The sequence below is a fragment of the Loxodonta africana genome, chromosome 18 (genome assembly GCF_030014295.1).
Source record: "Loxodonta africana isolate mLoxAfr1 chromosome 18, mLoxAfr1.hap2, whole genome shotgun sequence".
NCBI classification, from domain to species: Eukaryota; Metazoa; Chordata; class Mammalia; order Proboscidea; family Elephantidae; genus Loxodonta; species Loxodonta africana.
In genome coordinates, this window is record NC_087359.1 from 47469506 (window position 1) to 47487572 (window position 18067).

Here is an 18067-nt window from a genome sequence, read left to right on the forward strand (position 1 = left end):
GTCTTTTTACTGTTTTGGTGAAGTCTTTGGATGACCATAGGTGTTTGATTTTTAGGAGCTCCCAGTTATCTAGTTTTTCTTCTACATTCTTTATAATGTTTTGCATACTGTTTATGCCATGCTTTAGGGCTCCTAACGTTGTCCCTATTTTTTCTTCCATGATCTTTATCATTTTAGATTTTATATTTAGGTCTTTGATCCATTTTGAGTTAGTTTTTGTGCATGGTGTGAGGTATGGGTGTTGTTTCATTTTTTTGCAGATGGATATCCAGTTATGCCAGCACCATTTGTTAAAAAGACTGTCTTTTCCCCATTTAACTGTTTTGGGGTCTTTGTCAAATATCAGCTGCTCATATGTGGATGGATTTATGTCTGGATTCTCAATTCTGTTCCATTGGTCCATGTATCTCTTGTTGTACCAGTACCAAGCTTTTTTGACTACTGTGGCGGTATAATAAGTTCTAAAATCAGGTAAAGTAAGGCCTCCCACTTTGTTCTTCTTTTTCAGTAATGCCTTATTTATCCAGGGCCTCTTTCCCTTCCATATGAAATTGGTGATTTGTTTCTCCATCTCATTAAAGAATGTCCTTGGGATTTTGATCGGAATTGCATTAAACGTATAGATAACTTTTGGTAGAATAGACATTTTTATAATGTTTTTGATTGAAGCCTTCCTATCTGCAAGCAAGGTATGTTCTTCCACCTACGTAAGTCTCTTTTAGTGTCTTGCAGAAGTGTACTGTAGTTTTCTTGGTATAGGTCTTTTACATCTCTGGTAAGATTTATTCCGAAGTATTTTATCTTCTTGGAGGCTACTGTAAATTGCATTGATTTGGTGATTTCCTCTTCGATGTTCTTTTTGTTGGTGTAGAGGGACCCAATTGGTTTTTGTATGTTTATCTTGTATCCCGATACTCTGCTGAACTCTTCTGCTAGTTTCAGTAGTTTTCTGGAGGATTCCTTAGGGTTTTCTGTGTATAAGATCATGTCATCTGCAAATAGAGATACTTTTACTTTTTCCTTGCCAATCTGGATGCCCTTTATTTCTTTATCTGGCCTAATTGCTCTGGCTAGGACTTCCAGCACAATGTTGAAGAAGAGTGGTGATAATTCCCAATCTCAATGGGAATATTTTCAGTCTCTCTCCATTTAGGGTGATGTTGGCTGTTGGCTTTGTGTAAATGCCCTTTATTATGTTGAGGAATTTTCCTCCTATTCCTATTTTGCTGAAAGTCTTTATCATGAATGAATGTTGAACTTTGTCAAATGCCTTTTCTGCATCAGTTGATAAAATCATGTGATTCTTGTCTTTTGTTTTATTTATTTATTTATATGGTTAAAAAAAACAAAAAAATATATATGGTAGATTACATTAATTGTTCTTCTAATGTTAAACCACCCCTGCATACCTAGTATGAATTCCACTTGGTCATGGCGAATTATTTTTTTGATATGTTGTTGAATTCTATTGGCTAGAATGTTGTTGAGGATTTTTGCATCTACATTCATGAGGGATATAGGTCTATAATTTTCTTTTCTTGTGGTTTCTTTATCTGGTTTTGGTTATCAGGGATATGGTGGCTTCATAGAATGAGTTTAGTAGTATTCCATCCTTTTCTATGCTCTGAAATACCTTTAGTAGTGGTGGTGTTAACTCTCCTCTGAAAGTTTGGTAGAACTCTGCAGTGAAGCCATCCGGACAAGGGCTTTTTTTTTGTTGGGAGCTTTTTGATTACCTTTTCAATCTCTTCTTTTGTTATGGGTCTATTTAGTTGTTCTACCTCTGTGTTAGTTTAGGTAGGTAGTGTGTTTCTAGTAATTCATCCATTTCTTTTAGGTTTTCAAATTTGTTTGAGTATAGTTTTTCATAGTAATCTGATATGATTCTTTTAATTTCATTTGGGCCTATTGTAATATCGCCTATCTTATTTCTTATTTGGATTATTTGCTTCCTCTCCTGTTTTTCTTTTGTCAGTTTGGCCAGTGGTTTATCAATTTTGTTGAGTTTTTCAAAAAACTAGCTTTTGGTCTTGTTAATTCTTTCAATTGTTTTTCTATTTTCTATTTCATTTAGTTCAGCTCTAATTTTTATTATTTGTTTTCTTCTGGTGCCTGTGGGTTTCTTTTATTGCTCTCTTTCTATTTGTTCAAGTTGTAGGGATAATTCTTTGATTTTGGCCCTTTCTTCTTTTTGGATGTGTGCATTTATTGATACAAATTGGCCTCTGAGCACCTCTTTTGCTGTGTCCCAAAGGTTCTGGTAGGAAGTGTTTTCATTCTTATTGGATTCTATGAATTTCTTTGTTCCATCCTTAATGTCTTCTATAATCCAGTCTTTTTTGAGCAGGGTATTGTTCGGTTTCCAAGTGTTTGATTTCTTTTCTCTGCTTTTCCTGTTATTGATTTCCACTTTTATGGCCTTATGGTCAGAGAAGATGCTTTGTAATATTTCAATGTTTAGGATTCTGCTAAGGCTTGCTTTATGACCTAACATGTGGTCTATTCTAGAGAATGTTCCATGTGCACTAGAAAAGAAAGTATAGTTGGTTGCTGTTGGGTGGAGTGTTCTGTATATGTCTACGAGGTCAAGTTGGTTGATTGTGGCATTTAGATCTCCTGTGTCTTTATTGAGCTTCTTTCTGGATGTCCTGTCCTTCACCGAAAGTGGGGTGTTGAAGCCTCCTAGTATTATTGTGGAGCTGTCTATCTCACTTTTCAATGCTGATAGAGTTTGTTTTATGTATCTTGCAGCCCTGTCGCTGGGTGCATACATATTTTATATGCTTATATCTTCTTGGTGTATTGTCCCTTTAATCATTATATAATGTCATTCCTTATCCTTTCTGATGGATTTAACTTTGAAGTCCATTTTGTCAGAAATTAATATTGCCACTCCCGCTCTTTTTTGATTGATGTTTGCTTGATATATTTTTTTCCATCCTTTGAGTTTTAGTTTGTTTGTGTCTCTAAGTCTAAGGTATGTCTCTTGTAGGCAGCATATAGATGGATCCTGTTTTTTAATCCATCCTGCCACTCTCTGTCTCTTTATTGGTGCATTTAGTCCATTTACATTCAGGGTAATTATGGATAGGTATGAATTTATGGCTATCATCTTGACGTCTTTTTTTGTGTGTTGTTGACAGTTTCTTTTTCCCACTTGATTTTATGTGCTGAGTAGATTTTCTTTATATATTGTCCTTTCCTCATATTTGTTGTTGTTGATTTTGTTTCTGCTGAGTCTGCATTTTTCCCTTGTATTTTATTTTGATGAGTAGGATAGTTAGTCTCCTTTGTGGTTACCTTATTATTTACCCCTATTTTTCTAAATTTAAAACTAACTTTTATTTCTTTGTATCGCCGTATCTTCCTTTGCATATGGAAGATCTATGATTACATTTCTTAGTCCCTCTTTATTATTTTAATGTTGTCTTCTTTTATATAATAACATCGCTGTTACCCTGCATTGGGTGTCTTTTTTTTTTTTTTAATCTTGCTTTGTTTTTTTTTTTGGATTTCCCTGCCTGGGTTGACTTCTGGTTGCTCTGCCCAGTGTTCTAGTCTGGGTCGGTACCTGATATTATTGATTTTCTAACCAAAGAACTCCCTTTAGTATTTCCTGTAGTTTTCGTTTGGTTTTTATGAATTCCCTCAACTTGTGTTTATCTGGAAATGTCTTAATTTCACCTTCATATGTAAGAGACAGTTTTGATGGATATATGATTCTTGGCAGGCAATTTTTTTCCTTCACTTTTTTAAATATGTCATTCCATTGCCTTCTTGCCTGCCTGGTTTCTGCCAAGTAGTCCAAGCTTATTCTTATTGACTCTTCTTTGTAGGTGACTTTTTTTTTATCCCTCGCTGCTCTTATAATTGTCTCTTTATCTTTGGTTTTGGCAAGCTTGATTATAATATGTCTTGGTGACTTTCTTTTAAGATCTACCTTATGTGGAGTTCGATGAGCATCTTGGATAGATATCTTCTCATCTTTCACAATATCAGGGAAGTTTTCTGCCAACAAATCTTCAACAATTTTCTGTGTATTTTCTGTTATCTCTCCCTGTTCTGGTACTCCAATCACTTGTAGGTTTTTTCTCTTGATAGAGTCCCACATGATTCTTAAGGTTTCTTCCTTTTTTTATTTTTTTAACTGATTTTTCTTCAAATATATTAGTGCCAAGTGATTTATCTTTGAGTTCAGAAATTCTAGCTTCTGCTTGCTCAATTCTGCTCCTATGACTTTCTATTGAGTTATCTAATTGTGTAATTTTATTGTTAATCTTCTGAATTCCTGATAGCTGCTTATGGATTTTTCCAGCTTATTAAACTTTTCATTATGTGCCTGAATAATCTTTCTAATTTCTTCAGTTGCTTTATCTGTGTGTTCCTTGGCTTGTTCTATGTATTGCCTCATTTCCTTCCTGATGTCTTGAAGGGTTCTGTATATTAAACTTTTGTATTCTGCATCTGGTAATTCCAGGAATGCACTTTCATCTAGAAGATCCCTAGATTCTTTGTTTTGAGAGCCTGTCGAGGTGATCATGGTCTGTTTCTTTATCTGACTTGATATTGACTGTTGTCTCCGAGCCATCTATAAGTTATTGTATTAGTTTATGCTTGCTTACTGTGTCGTAGCTGCTTGCTTTGTTTTGTTTTGGTATACCCCTATGGGTTGCTTGAGTGAGCTAGCTTGATTATTTTCGCCTTTGGAGCTCTGACATCCTGTCCCCAGCTGGCTAGAGCTGTTATCATGTATATCAGTCTAGGAGTCCATTCAGTTTGCTTGTATGAATTCAGCTCAGGTTTCTAGGTAGCTGATATCAAGTGTGTGGTACAGGCTCTGTCCTACAGTCTTAGAGGGGCAGGGGTGACAGGCGTGTACACCAGTATCTGATTGCAGCAGGGGTGTCACGCTCTGAACAAGGCAGGGGGCTGAGAACCCACCCCCATGTGTCTCTGGGGAAAACGCGTCTCTGTTCCTTAGAGCATGCTGGTGGGTGGGTTCTGCAGAGGGACCATGGGCACTCAAAGTTTTTGGTTGTAAGGACTGGGAGGTAGCAGTTATCTCTGGACCCCTGTCGCGGGTGGCTGGGTGACCTGAGTGGAGCTACCAGTCCTTAGGTCCCTGATGTGGGTAGGTAAGGACCTTGTTTAATAGGCAAAGCAATGTCAAACATCAAACACCCACCTCTCCACCGCACAGCTGAAATGGTTGGAGTTTGCCAACAAGGGCCTATTCTCTGAAAATAGGCCCACACAGGTCCATGCAGAAGGGAAAGGTGCTGAAGGTCTACGGACGGTTTATGCCTGTACAGGAGCCGCTTCTGTCCTGAGCTCCCCTGGTTAATGGAGCTAGCAAATTATCTTTTCTCCCAACTTGCAAATTTTTTCCTTCCCTATGGCTGGGAGGATGGCTCTAGGTGCTCACCAGGGCCTATCTCAGACCCAGGGATTCAGCCACTGAAGCTGGCTTGGACGTGGGGGGACACGGTAAAATATACACAAGTACTTAGCTTTTGCCGAGAGTGCAGTTCTCCTCAGGTTCCGGAGGTGTGAGTGGGCTGTGTGGCTGGCTGCTTCTCCCTGAGGAAACTGTGGCTGAACGCTAGGAGCAGCCCGCTGCCACTACTGCTGTTGCCACTGCTCCAGGAATGGTGCCTGAGGGCTCCCCGCGACTCAGGTCCGATAACTCCTCTCCACTTCTGAATGGCCTCTTCCTACCCCTGCCCCTCAGTTCATCATCTAAGCTTGCCTTTGATGCTCAGGGCTCCCCACTTGTCACAAATATACTCGTTTCACTTGTTTTTTTTTTGGGTCTTTGTTGTAAAGAGGGCTCGCTGGAAGCGCCTATCTATTCTGCTATCTTGGCTCTGCCCACTTGTGTGTTTTTGTGGTGCTGGAAGGTATGCCACTGGTGTTTAAAATACCAGCAAGGCCACCCATGGTGGACCGGTTTCAATGGAGCTTCTAGACTAAGACAGACTGGGAAGACAGACCTAACTATCTAAAAAAAAAGCCTTTTTTCAACAACATAAACAGCAACTACACATGTGGACCTCGCTGTCTGTAATACACAGAAATCAAATGGACTACATCTGTGGAGACAGATGACAGGGAAGCTCAATATCATCAGTCAGAACAAGACCTGGAGCCAGCTGCAGAACTGACCATCAATTGTTTACAGACAAGTTCAAGATGGAGCTGAAGAAAATAAAAACAAGTCTATGAGAGCCAAACTATGACTTTGAGTATATCCCACTTGAGTCTAGAGATCATCTCAAGAACAGATTTGATGCACTGAACACTAACAACTGAAGACCAGATGAGTTGTGAGATGACGTCAAGGACATCATACAGGAAGAAAGCAATAGGTTATTAAAAAGACAGAAAAGGGAAAAAATTTAAAAGAGACCAAAATGGATGTCAAAAAAGACTCTGAAACTTGCTCTTGAAGGTAGAGTAGCTAAAGCGAAAGGAAGAAATGATGATGTAAAAGATCTGAACAGAAAATTTCAAAGGGCAGCTCAAGAAGACAAAGTAAAGTATTATAATGACATGTGCAAAGACCTGGAGTTAGAAAACCAAAAGGGAAGAACACTGTCAGCATCTCTCAAGGTGAAAGAAGTGAAGAAAAAAATTCAAGCCTCAAGTTGCAACATTGAGGGATTCTATGGGCAGAAATTTGACAACATGGGAAGCATCAAAAAAGATGGAAAGAATACACAGTCACTGTACTAAAAAGAATTGATTGATGTGCAGACATATGATCAAGAACTGATGATACTGAAGGAAGAAATCCAAGCTGCAGTGAAGGCACTGGCGAAAAGCAAGCCTCCAGGAACTGACGGAATACCAACTGATATGTTAAAACAAACAGATGCAATGCTGGAAGTGCTCATCTATGCCAAGAAATTTGGAAGACAGCTACCTGGCCAATCAACTGGAAGACATCCATATTCTTGCCCATTCCAAAGAGAGGTGACCCAACAGAATGCAGAAATTACCAAACAATATTAATATCACACACAAGTAAAATTATGGGGAAGATAATTAAAAAACGGTTGCAACAGTACTTCGACAGGGAACTGCCAGAAATTCAAACTGGGTTCAGAAGTGGATGTGGAACGAGGGATATCATTGCTGATAGAGATGGATCTTGGCTGAAAACAGAGAATACCACAAAGATGTGTACCTGTATTTTATTGACTATGTAAAGGCATACGACTGTGTGGATCATAACAAATTATGGGTAACATTGCAAAGAATGGGAATTCCAGAACACTTAATAATGCTCGTGAGGAACCTGTACATAGATCAAGAGGCAGCCTTGCAAACAGAACGAGGGTACACTGCAAGGTTTAAAATCAGTAAAGGTGCGCATCAGGGTTGTATCCTTTCACCATATTTATCCAATCTGTATGTTGAGCAAATAATCTGAGAAGTTGGACTACTTGAAGAAGAACAGGACATCAGGATTGGATTAAAACTCATTAATGACCTGTGATATGCAGATGACACAATCTTTCTTGCTGAAAGTGAAAAAGACTTGAAGCACTTACTGATGAAGATCAAAGACTACAACCTTCAGTATGGAATGCACCTCAACATAAAGAAAACAAAAATCCTCACAACTGGACCAATAAGCAACACCATGATAAACAGAGAAAATATTGAAGTTGTCAAGGATTTCGTTTTATTTGGATGCACAATCAACATCCATGGATGGAAGGAATGGTCAAGAAATCAAAAGGCGTATTGCATTGGGCAAATCTGCTGCAAAAGACCTCTTTAAAATGTTAAAAAGCAAAGATGTCACCTTGAGGGCTAAGGTGCACCTGGCCCAAGCCATTGTATTTTCAATCCCCTCATATGCATGTGGAAGCTGGACAATGAATAAGGAAGACTGAAAAAGAATTGATGTCTTTCAATTACAGTGTTGGAGAAGAATATTGAATATACCATGGACTGTTAGAAAAATGAACAAATCTGTCTCAGAAGAAGTACATTCAGAATGCTCCTTAGAATTGAGGTTGCTGAGACTTCCTCGTCTCACATACTTTGGTCATTTCGTCAGGAGGGACTAGTGCCTGGAGAAGGACATCATGCCTTGGTAAAGTAGAATGACACAGTGGCTGCAACGATGGGCTCAAACATAGCAATGACTGTGAGAATGGTGGAGGGCCGGGCAGCATTTCATTCTGTTATACATAGATAGGGTCACTATGGGTTGGAACAGACTAGACGGCACCTAACAGCATAACAACAGCAATGCTCTTCAGCTATGAACTGTATGCTTTTCACCAATATATTGAGTTCCTCTTTTTAGGATAATATTTAAAATAGTGTTTTGATGAAAGTTTATGTGTAAATTAGGTTCCCGTTTGACAATTTCTATACAAATCGTTCAACGACATTAGTTACATTTTTCACAACGTGTCAACGTTCTCTAATTTCTTTCGGGTCGTTTCATTTCCAGTAGTTCCCCTTCCCCCTTATCTTCTCATCTTTGCTTTAGAGTAAATGTTGACCTTTTGGTCTCATATAGATTTTTTTTTTTTTAGTAGAGCACCTACAGGTAATGATCTTTATTTTGACTGCAACTGTTATATTATGCTAAAAGGTGATCTCAGGGGATAGTTTCAGTGGAATGTTTAAAGCCTGTCTCAGGGTAGTGGTCTCAGGGAGTCCTCTGGTCTCAACTGGTCCAGTAAGTCTGGACTTTTTAAGAATTTGGGTTCAGTTCTGCTATACTGAGTTCGTTTTTAATGAGAATATATAATTTAAAAAATGTTTCACTATCTTGATTAGGATCTTTTTCATAGCTATTTGTTCTTGTTTCACAAATGTGATTCCTTCTTTGATCTCTCCAAGTATAATAAATAGTCATTCTTAAAGTTCTTTTCTTATGCTTTATTGACTCAGATGTATATTCATTCATTCAAGTTTGTCGTCTGTCTTGAACGGAGCTGGCTTTCCGCAAATGTTTGGTGAGGCTTAGTTGGGTCCTCACCTTAGTAGCTAAAAGTTCCTGTTGGACGGCTAGGTGGGATTGCTGCTGTAACTTGGAGGGTTTTCAGTGAGAGTGAGGTGGGGTACAATATGCTGCAATTTGGAGGCTCCTTTATTTTCACCTAGGCATTAATGCTTCTTGTTTGTGCCAGGTGTTGCCAACCATCTGAAGTACCACCTGGTCTCTGATCCAAGCTGCCACCCCCACTGTCCTCATCTAAAGGCAAATATCCCCATCTTTGCCCCTTGGTCCATGGGGAGAAAGAGAATGTGCAATGGTCAATCGACCTGGCTGCTCCCCCTTAGAAACCCAACTAATCAGAGGCCAGTACCCTCTGAGGTCTTTTCAGCTTTGTTTGCCCACCTCTAGGCATGGAGCAGGATGCAGCAGAAATCTCCTCAGTGTACCCTGCCCTGAGGTTTCCGAGTATGAGCTCCCATCTGTTTTCTGTCTTCTCTGGAATCATGTTTCTGGCCTACTGAGAATCTCCCTTGTTTTCAAGTGGAGCTATGTGTGGTGTTTATTCTGTTTTGCTTACATCTATTATACCTATGGGTTTGGTACAGGGGAAGAAAGATTGCAGTATGCATTCAATTCACCATATTGAAACAGGTGCCTTCTCTCTCACGTTTCCCCTTTCCCAGGTCTTTTTCTCTCTCCACTATTCTGCCCAAACTCCAGCCAGAGGCTCCTGCAACCAGGGGCTCAGGAAGCTGCTAAATCTTCTTCTTAGGAAAAGGAATTCAAGAGCTGCTTGGTCCTCTTGGTGTTGAATGGAGTTTGCCTCAGCTGCCCCTTGCATGTCACTTCTGGGTTCTGAAGTCGAATTCAAAGCCCAGCATGAGCCGTCCCTCCAAACAGTCCTTTGCCCCAGATAGAGTCCAGCATAGATTTTGTGAAAATAGACTTTATTATAATAAAAAGTCTTTTTAACAAATGCCCCCACCATTCCACACCCCTGGAGACCAGGGTGAAGGCAGGGGTTCAGTCAAACAATCTCCCACCATAGCGAAGGAAACATGCAGAGACACCCAGCCACAGGGTGAGGGTGGGGTGGTTAGGGTAAGGGTGGGGAACTACCTACCCCACTCTAAACAGGGAATGTATGAAAATAGCTTCATATGTCTGTCCTTCCCCACAGCCCCCGGACTCCAACAGAGGCCAGAAGAAAATGATGCAAAAGAGAACTTGAATCCAATGAGCAAAATAAGGCAAACCCAACTCCTGCTTTCTGCCCTGGGCCTTTGGGGTGGGAACACACAGGAGGCCCAGAAGCCAGGCTGGCAGGGAGGGGTGGAGCACTATGGGGCGGGGTTAGGCCCACTTTGGCATGGCCGTTCTCCTTTCCGGGCCTGTGTGGTGGAAGCAAGAAGGAGAAAGCTGGGCTGAGGCACTGAGTATGTACATATATACACGGATCTGCTCCTCCTGCCCGGTGGGGAAGTGGGGCTGGGGAGAATCCAGTGCAAACTTTCCTTCAAGGGAGGGAAGACATGATCAGGATAGCCAGAGCCATAAGAGGAAGGAGGCCCGTTCTCCCCCATGGCTCTCCACCCTGGGAATGGGAAGGGCCAAAGAAGGGCCCAGCATAGTGTGGTGGAGAAAGCACTAGACTAGGAGCCAGGAGACCTACGTCCAGTCCTGGCTCTGTGACTGAGGTCTAGAGACCTTGGCCAAGTTACTTCCTCTTTCAGGCCTCAGTTTCCCCTCCTGTAAGAGGAAGGTGCCCATCAAGAGGATCCATCCCTAAGGACCCATCAAACTCTGACCTTTACCAAGTCTCTGTGATTCCCATCCAAGTGTCAAAGTGTTAACTCTGAAGAACGGGAGGACTGGACCTTCTCTGCCCAGTTAGGGCAGATTTCTGGGGTCTCTGGGAGCCTTAGGGGGCCACTTCTGCCTGCAGGATGGGCCAGTTTCACTCCTTCTTCCCAGAGCCCAGTTTCCTGAGGAGCTGCTTCCCCTTGGAGAGGAGACCCCGCATCTTCTCATTCATACCCTGTGGCTCCTCCAGTTCAGTCCTGGAGAGGCTGCCAGGGCTGGAGGCACAAGGCCAGATTTGGAGTGCTGGGGACCCTGGTGTTGTACTGGTCCAGTCCTGGAATAGGAGAGAAAAGGGGCAAGGTCAGGGTCTGCTGGTTCCCTGAATCTTTTTCTCACCACCTCATGTGCCTGCAGGCTTCCACCGCCCAAAATCAGGCAGAGAGCCAGCGGACCCTCCCCCACCCCGCCACTGCCCCTACACAGAGCACAGACAGGGGAAATGGTGGGATAAGCCCAGGGAGCCCTGCACTGGGAGCTACCAGATGCAGTCTCCATTCTGCTTTCTGTTCACTTGTGACCCCAGGCAAGCCCCCTCCCTTCTCTGGGACTCACTACAGGGCACTGGCTGACAGCACACAAGAGTTCTCTGAGCCGGACTCTGGGGTCAGATGCCCCAACTTCCTGCATGTTCTCCCCATCCCAGCAAAGGGAGGCAAGGACAAGGACCGCTTAGAGGCAGCTGTGTCCCCTCCAGAGGAGGCAGTTCCAACAGCACCTCACAGGTGGTACCAAAAAGCAGCACTGCCCGGCCCCAGGGCCTTCAGGGAATGGAGGCAGTGCCCACTCTACTGGGAGACTGAGACAATGTCTCTCCCTGAATGGCCCCTGAGAGGACAGCAGGGAGCCTGGGACAGGAGGGGACTCATAGTCGGCCTCACCTGCACCACTCAGCCCCCACCACAAGCTCCGGAGACAGCCCATCCACCCTTCTCCTCCTTCAGAGCTCAATCTCCTACCAGCTCCATCTGCAGCCCTGAGCTGTTCCCTCAACCTCAGGCCCTCCCGAACAGTGACCGTTGGTGGCCTAAGGGCCAGGAAGGCCACCAGAAAGCCTCCCCCCACCAACATTCCCGTGTGAACTCCTGTGCCTGGCACACCCGTACCAGGCCCTGGCCAGCCTGCATGGCCTCCTCCTCTCCTCAAACTCTTGCTTGCCACCCAGAGAATGGCAGCCTCCCAACCAGAGCCAGCCACAGGGCCCAGACCAGAGGCAGGGAAATGGGTGCATAGCCTGGGGCCTACCTACCCCAAGACACTGGGTGCTGTAGCAGGGCCTGCCTACAAAGAGGTCTGTGCATCTACTGCCAACCAGCCATGGCTTTGGGTCAGGCTGGGAAGCCCCCAGATCCTTCCTACTGCCTCCCAGAGGTCCTTCCCTAGGATCCCCAGGAGAGAAGGGTTGTTGGGGAAACAAAAGGAGAGGCTCTCTGAGCCTGAGAAGAATGATTTGGGGTTATCTACGGGTTCCAATTATTCAAGCTCTCCCTTCTATCCCCCAAGCATAGAAAATTGAGAGTTGGTGGTCAAGTCAAACGTCTGATCACCCTACAAGGTCATGATGCAGAGACAAGCATGGGGAGATTATTATTATTACTGGTGACATTATAGAGTCATCTTTCTATCACCAATAATAATCACAATATTATAATACCATAGTCACATAATATGATAATACCACTGATGAGTCATAATATGTATGTCACGTAATATTCTATAAGCTGCATGTGTTACAGAATATGAAGAATCAGCTAACATGGACATCACATACTATGATGACTTATGTATTTCCACAACAACTGGTACTGCCCAGAGTAAAGGCAAGGCAAGGGAAGCGGAGAGAGGGTGGAGAATGATCCTATACCCAAATCTAGCTCCAGGCAAGACCTCCCCCTGCCACTCCCTGGGAGAAAACAGAACAGCCAGTTCAGCTCGGGTATCTGAGCCAGAGGAGCACTGTCTGATAGTGGTGAAGTGGGGAGTGGGAGGTTGCATGGGATGGAGGGGGGCCAGTCCCTCCACTTACACGTTGCTCTCTCTACATTTATCTATCTCCATCTAGCACTGGACTCTTCTCCTCCGCCTTCTCTGAGAACAGGGAACAAAAAGAGGAGATGGGTTACCAACACACCCGCCACTCTCCACTCAGTCACCCAGGTCACAGGTGCTTGTCCTCTTTGCACAGCTCTTGAATTTGGAACTAGTACAGGTGGAAGCCCAGAGTCTTCTGGTTAAGGCCTGGCCCCCTCACCCTCTCCCGGCCTTCTGAGGCTGGAGGCTTGATTTTACCCACCCACTCCAAGAAGAGGCAAGCTCTCAGAATGAGAACCTAGGAATTCAGGCCTTGCTGGGCCACTGGCTTTAAAAATCTGAGGCCGCAGAGGGGAGTGGCACCTGGGAGAGAGAGATGCAGCAAGGAGGGAGGGCCTGAAACAAGTACTATGTTTGGCTAAATGTCGGGGGGGGGCGGGGGGAGGCGGAGCCGAGAGGATCCTTTCCCACAGGGTGTCACCCTTCCCCTGCACTGCATTGGCCCAGGGTGTGGATAGTGGGGTTGATGGCTTGGAGCTTAGTGTTGCAGCCATCACCCCTCTGCAGATAGGGGCATGTAACCCAACTCCCAGCTACTGGGAGGGAGCTGCCCCTGCTGGTGACCTACTGGCCATAACTCAGCAGCTTCTCCCTCCGGGCAGTGTTCGCCTGTATTACCACCCTAGCTGTCCCCTCCCATGACACTGTCACAATCCATCACCACCCCAGCAGGGTAGGGACCACACTGTTGAGCAGGGAGCCCAGCTCCTCACTGACCTGGCTCTCGGCCGGGGCTGTCCCAGGCTCCCTGTCCAGGTTCCTCGCCTCAGGCCCAGGACCCTCCAGGAAGTTGGATGGAACAAGACCCCTTTGTCCATTCAGTTCCCCCTGGGGAGGTAATGCTGGTGAGATTAAGGCCGCACTCCCCCTCCTCCTGAGCCCTCCAGCCCTGCCCCATTGGCCCTAAAGCCCCTGAGGGACCATCGCTGTCAGGGGAAGTGACCTCATCTACCATACCAGGCTTTTGTCAGGAACCGTTGCCCACCCCCATCTTCTCCCAAAGCCCTCTGTGAGAGGGCTGGTGAGGCGGGGTGCAATGCACGCCCCGTGTTCTCACATAGTAGAAACCATCATCATCCATGCTCCCAAACACGGTAATGACGTCCCCTGCTTGGAAGGGCAGCTCTGCCTGTGGAGAGACCAAGGGCAGATGTCAGGCTGAGGAGGCCCAGTCTCCCCTTTGCATGGGCTCTGTCTGAGGATCCCACCTCCACATCCATGTTGGGAGAGTTCTCCCGGGGGTTGTAGTCAAACGCCGCCACCATGAGGCGGGGAGCTTTCAGGCCAGCAGAGGAGACTGGCTTGGGAGGGCCTGTGGGGGAAGGGAGAGAAGGCTCAGTATTCTCTCTAGACTTCACCCCATCCCACCCTGTCTTCTGCAGTGGAGGCCTGCTGACCCCCATTCACCGCCACCCCACTAATTGTAGCCCCTGGAGAGAGGCCAGAGGGGCTGCCCATCCCACCTCTTTGCCCAATCTTCTCTGCCCAGGGATGGCTCCTCACCTGTACAGGGTTGGGCAGGGCCTTCCAACTCAGCTGTGGGAAAGAGTGTGCTGTGAGCCCTGCCCCCCACTTTCCACCTCACCCCAGGCTGGGGTGGTGCAGGGCAGGCAGGGTGCTCACTGTCCCATAAAGGATATGTGGGGGAGGACACTCAGGGAGCACATAAGCCCAGTTTGGTGGTAAACTGAGGCCCAGGGAGGATAAGGACACGCTCAGGTTGAAGAAAATTTGCAGTCCAGGGCTCCTTGGAGCAGACGTCGCCTCCAACCACCCCTGATCCCCACCGGACTAAAGTCCCCCACTGGACGGGGGAAGTGGGTGAAGGTCCACCCTGATTCCCTTTACCTGCCCCAAACTCTGCATGCGTCCCCCAAGAGAGCCAAGCAGTGCAACCCTCACCCCCACCCAGCACACGTGCTCACAGGCACCAAGGGAGAGAAGAGTCTCATCTACCTTTCTTGGAGCGGCGCGGCTTTGGGGGAGGCCCAGCTGTGCGGGCTGTGGAATACACAAGGTGACTGTTCCCTGAACAGGAAAGCAAGTAGGTGTCAGAGAGAAACTGAGGCAGGGAGGTGGGGGTCAGGACAGTGACTCTGGGAGTCTCCTTAGGGCTGAGTCAGGTGTTTTAAGGGCATTCATCCCCCAACCCCAGCACAGGGCCTCCTCCTAACCTCCAGGACCTGAAATACGTGGGGAGCATCAGAGTGTTCTGAACACACCCATCTGTCCAAAGCAGACTTCCAAGCCACCTGGTGAGCCCACAGCAAGGCCACACTTGCCTTAGTCTCTGCAAGGCCCTGGAGGCTCTGCTGGGCCCTGGATAAATGAGGCACCCAACCACTCCACATCTACAAAGCCCTCAGCATGGGGTTGGGTTGGAACAGGGTGGTTGGAGGTGGGTGAGGGACAACAGCAGGTCATACCTGAGCCTTCAACAAGGACATCTGGGGACAAATAACTCTGCTCGAGCAGCTGCTGCCTCCCGGAATGGCTATCCACAGCCACCTCTGCCACCATGTTGCAGGGGATGTAGCCCATCCGGCCCCCACCTTCACCCTGATAGAAGCCATCAGCGTCCTTGTCCCCAAACACCTGGAGACAAAGACCAGTTGTCTTAGGAGGCCATTCCAGCTTTCTACCTGTGCCCCAAGGCCCTGAACACCAGCAGCACCACACTTGGGCCTGCAGAAAAATGGTCACCATTTGGTGGGCTGTGGAACAGAGAAAATAGGGGAGAACAGCAAAGAATGAAGCTTGGAGGGATAAAATAGAAAGAACCCTGTCCATATTATCATCGTCTGCTGTCTACACATCCACTCCCCCAGCCCACCCCAGACCATATCTCTCTAACCTCAAAGCAACAGCAAAAATCCTGCAATAGACACCTGCAGGAAGAGTAAAAACTAATGCTAACAGCAGCAAAAGGTTCTATTGTGCTGGCTGTGGGCCAGGAAGTTCAAGGGCTTTATGTATATGTTATCATTTAATCCTCAAACAACCCTATGAGGTAGGCACTGATATTGGCCCCATTTTACCAGTGAGGAAACTGAGGCAAACACGGGTTAGGTAATCTACACAAGGTTTCCCAGCTAAAGCGGCAGGACCAGGATTCCAAATCCATGTCACTTGGCTCTAGAAGCAGTACCCTCAACCATGACATTCTGATACCTCCAGGAAGAAAGAGGGGTGGAGGGAAGGTGACCAGCTGGATTTGGGAGCTGAGCCCAGGTCCTAAGTCAGTCACCTTCAGGATCTGCCCCTCCCGGAAGGGGAGCTCCTCTTCCCCAGCATCAGGGTTGGGTGACATTGACACAGGGTCGTAGTCAAAGAGAGCCACAAAGATCCTGACAGGTAGGTCCTGGTAGGCCAGCACCTCTTCTGGGGGGCTCCTTGGAGGGGCTGGAGAGAGAGGGCAGCACCTCAATGAGCTCTGGCCAAGGGGTCATGAAAGGCCCCTCATGCCTAGCCTAGTCCCCATTAGGTACTCACCCAGCTCACTGGAGACTGGCCTGGAGGCCCGGGCCCCTCTCTTTGGGGGGCCCCTTTGCCCAGAGCTGTCCTGCCCTCTGGGCTCCTCCATCTCTGTTGCCTGAAAAGAGAGGGCAACAGACAGCAGAAATGACACAGGGTCCCTCTGGTGGGCACGTCCACAGAAGCAGGGCTGCACCCGCTCCCCAACTCTGCCCCTCCAGCATAAGCAGTACAGCAGAGCAGGGACACAACACTCTTCTCTGGAGCCTTGGCCCCACCTCACTGGAGGCGTCAGTTGCCCCACGGGGCTGGGGTGGGGGGGCAGGCAGGCACCAAGTAGGTGAGTGCAGGAGAGGGGATTAAGCTTAGGTATCAGTTTGCCAAGGAGTATTTGCAAGGGGTGCCTTGTGTCAAAGTCAGGGTCGGTGACGTTGGACATGGCATCACAGTCAGTGTCCTGAAGATGTAACTAGCTAAGCTGAGGACAGTGCCACCCTGCCAGAGGGCAGGGGGCTGGCTGGCAGCAATTGGCAACTAGTTGCAACAGAATAATGTGCGTCACAGTTCTGTTCTGCAGAAGCAGCCAAGCAGTGGAATGTGGGTGGGAGGAGGCGGGTGAGGGACCCCAGAGGCCCTGCCCCACCTCTGCTGATGGAGGTGGCAGCGTGGAATGGGAGTGGCTCTGGTGGGCAGCAAGCAGGGCCACCGGGCAGCAGCAGGCAGGGGACTGCCCAGGGTGGGAGTGGGCACGGACCCGGGAGGGTGGCTCCTTGGCTCTGCCCGTTGCATTGCGACCTCTGCGCTCTGGCTCCCCTTTTTCCCAGGCCGGGAGGCGCAGGTAGGGGGTGGAGACCAAATTGGCCTTCAGAGGCCCCCTGGGCCGTCCTATGGACGCTGCACGCCAGGCCTCCCCCTCTCCGGGGTAGCAGGAGCTGGTGATGCTGATGCCCCCACTGTCCGCCTCCTGCTCGTCCTCAGAATCATACTCGATGCTGATTTCCAAGCACTTGGGGGCCAGGCAGCTGGCCAGGCCTGATTCTGGGGCCCGGCCACGGGAGCATCTCCGGGAAGGGGGCGGCCGCCCTCTCCCACCAGCCTCTGGTCCGGCCCTGGTCCCCTCGCTCACAGGGGGGCTGCCCCTCTCCCGGGTGGGGCCTGGTCGTCCAGAGGGCTGGGGCCCGCCATTGCCAAGAAGTCGGCTGCAGTGTTCACGGGGGTCTGGGGGCCGCCTGTGGCTTGGGGGCTTCTCTGGGGCACCACCTCCTCTCCTCCGGCTGCTTCCACCAACTAGTCCAGGCACGTCCTCCAGGCAGTCCCCGGTCCTGGAGAGCTCAGGAGACAAGGGGCACGGACCAGGTCCTCGGGGCCAAGAGCTGTCACAGCCTGGCCCCAGCAACACAGGCTCAGACAGGCTAGGGTCTTGGGAAAAATGGCCTGCCCCCATCTTCTTCTCCTCCTGTTGGTCCTCATCCTCCTCTTCCTCCTCCTCGGGGATGCTAAAGAGCTTCTTGCTGCAGAAGTGCTGGAGGGGCAGCTCTAGGATCTGCTCCAAGATCTCCTCGTCACTGTCAGTCTCACAGGAGGAATCGGGCTGGGGCTGGGGCTAGGGCAGGGGTGGGGAGCAGCAGGAAGAGAGGTCCTCAGGGAAGAGGAGAGAGGGCAGAAGTTGGGGGC

General features: G+C 47.5%; 1 protein-coding gene across 3 annotated transcripts in view; it reads right to left on the minus strand.

The window, feature by feature from the left end:
• Positions 1-626: 626 nt before the first annotated feature.
• The window catches only part of TSPOAP1 (TSPO associated protein 1), a 42235-nt gene continuing 24794 nt past the window's right edge, over positions 627-18067 (minus strand). The window contains exons 23-33 of one of the 3 annotated variants that reach the window (XM_064271295.1): positions 17148-17990; positions 16412-16511; positions 16167-16321; positions 15346-15514; positions 14876-14947; positions 14423-14455; positions 14128-14231; positions 13977-14048; positions 13637-13747; positions 12855-12916; positions 10990-11105 (exon numbers count right to left, since the gene is read on the minus strand). In XM_064271295.1, the coding sequence (XP_064127365.1) occupies positions 12887-12916; positions 13637-13747; positions 13977-14048; positions 14128-14231; positions 14423-14455; positions 14876-14947; positions 15346-15514; positions 16167-16321; positions 16412-16511; positions 17148-17990 (1689 nt within the window). In that variant the 3' untranslated portion in view covers positions 10990-11105; positions 12855-12886. Of the gene's footprint in view, positions 11106-12854; positions 12917-13636; positions 13748-13976; positions 14049-14127; positions 14232-14422; positions 14456-14875; positions 14948-15345; positions 15515-16166; positions 16322-16411; positions 16512-17147; positions 17997-18067 lie in introns of all 3 variants that reach the window. The other 2 variants (XM_064271294.1, XM_064271293.1) reach the window with 2 other exon arrangements.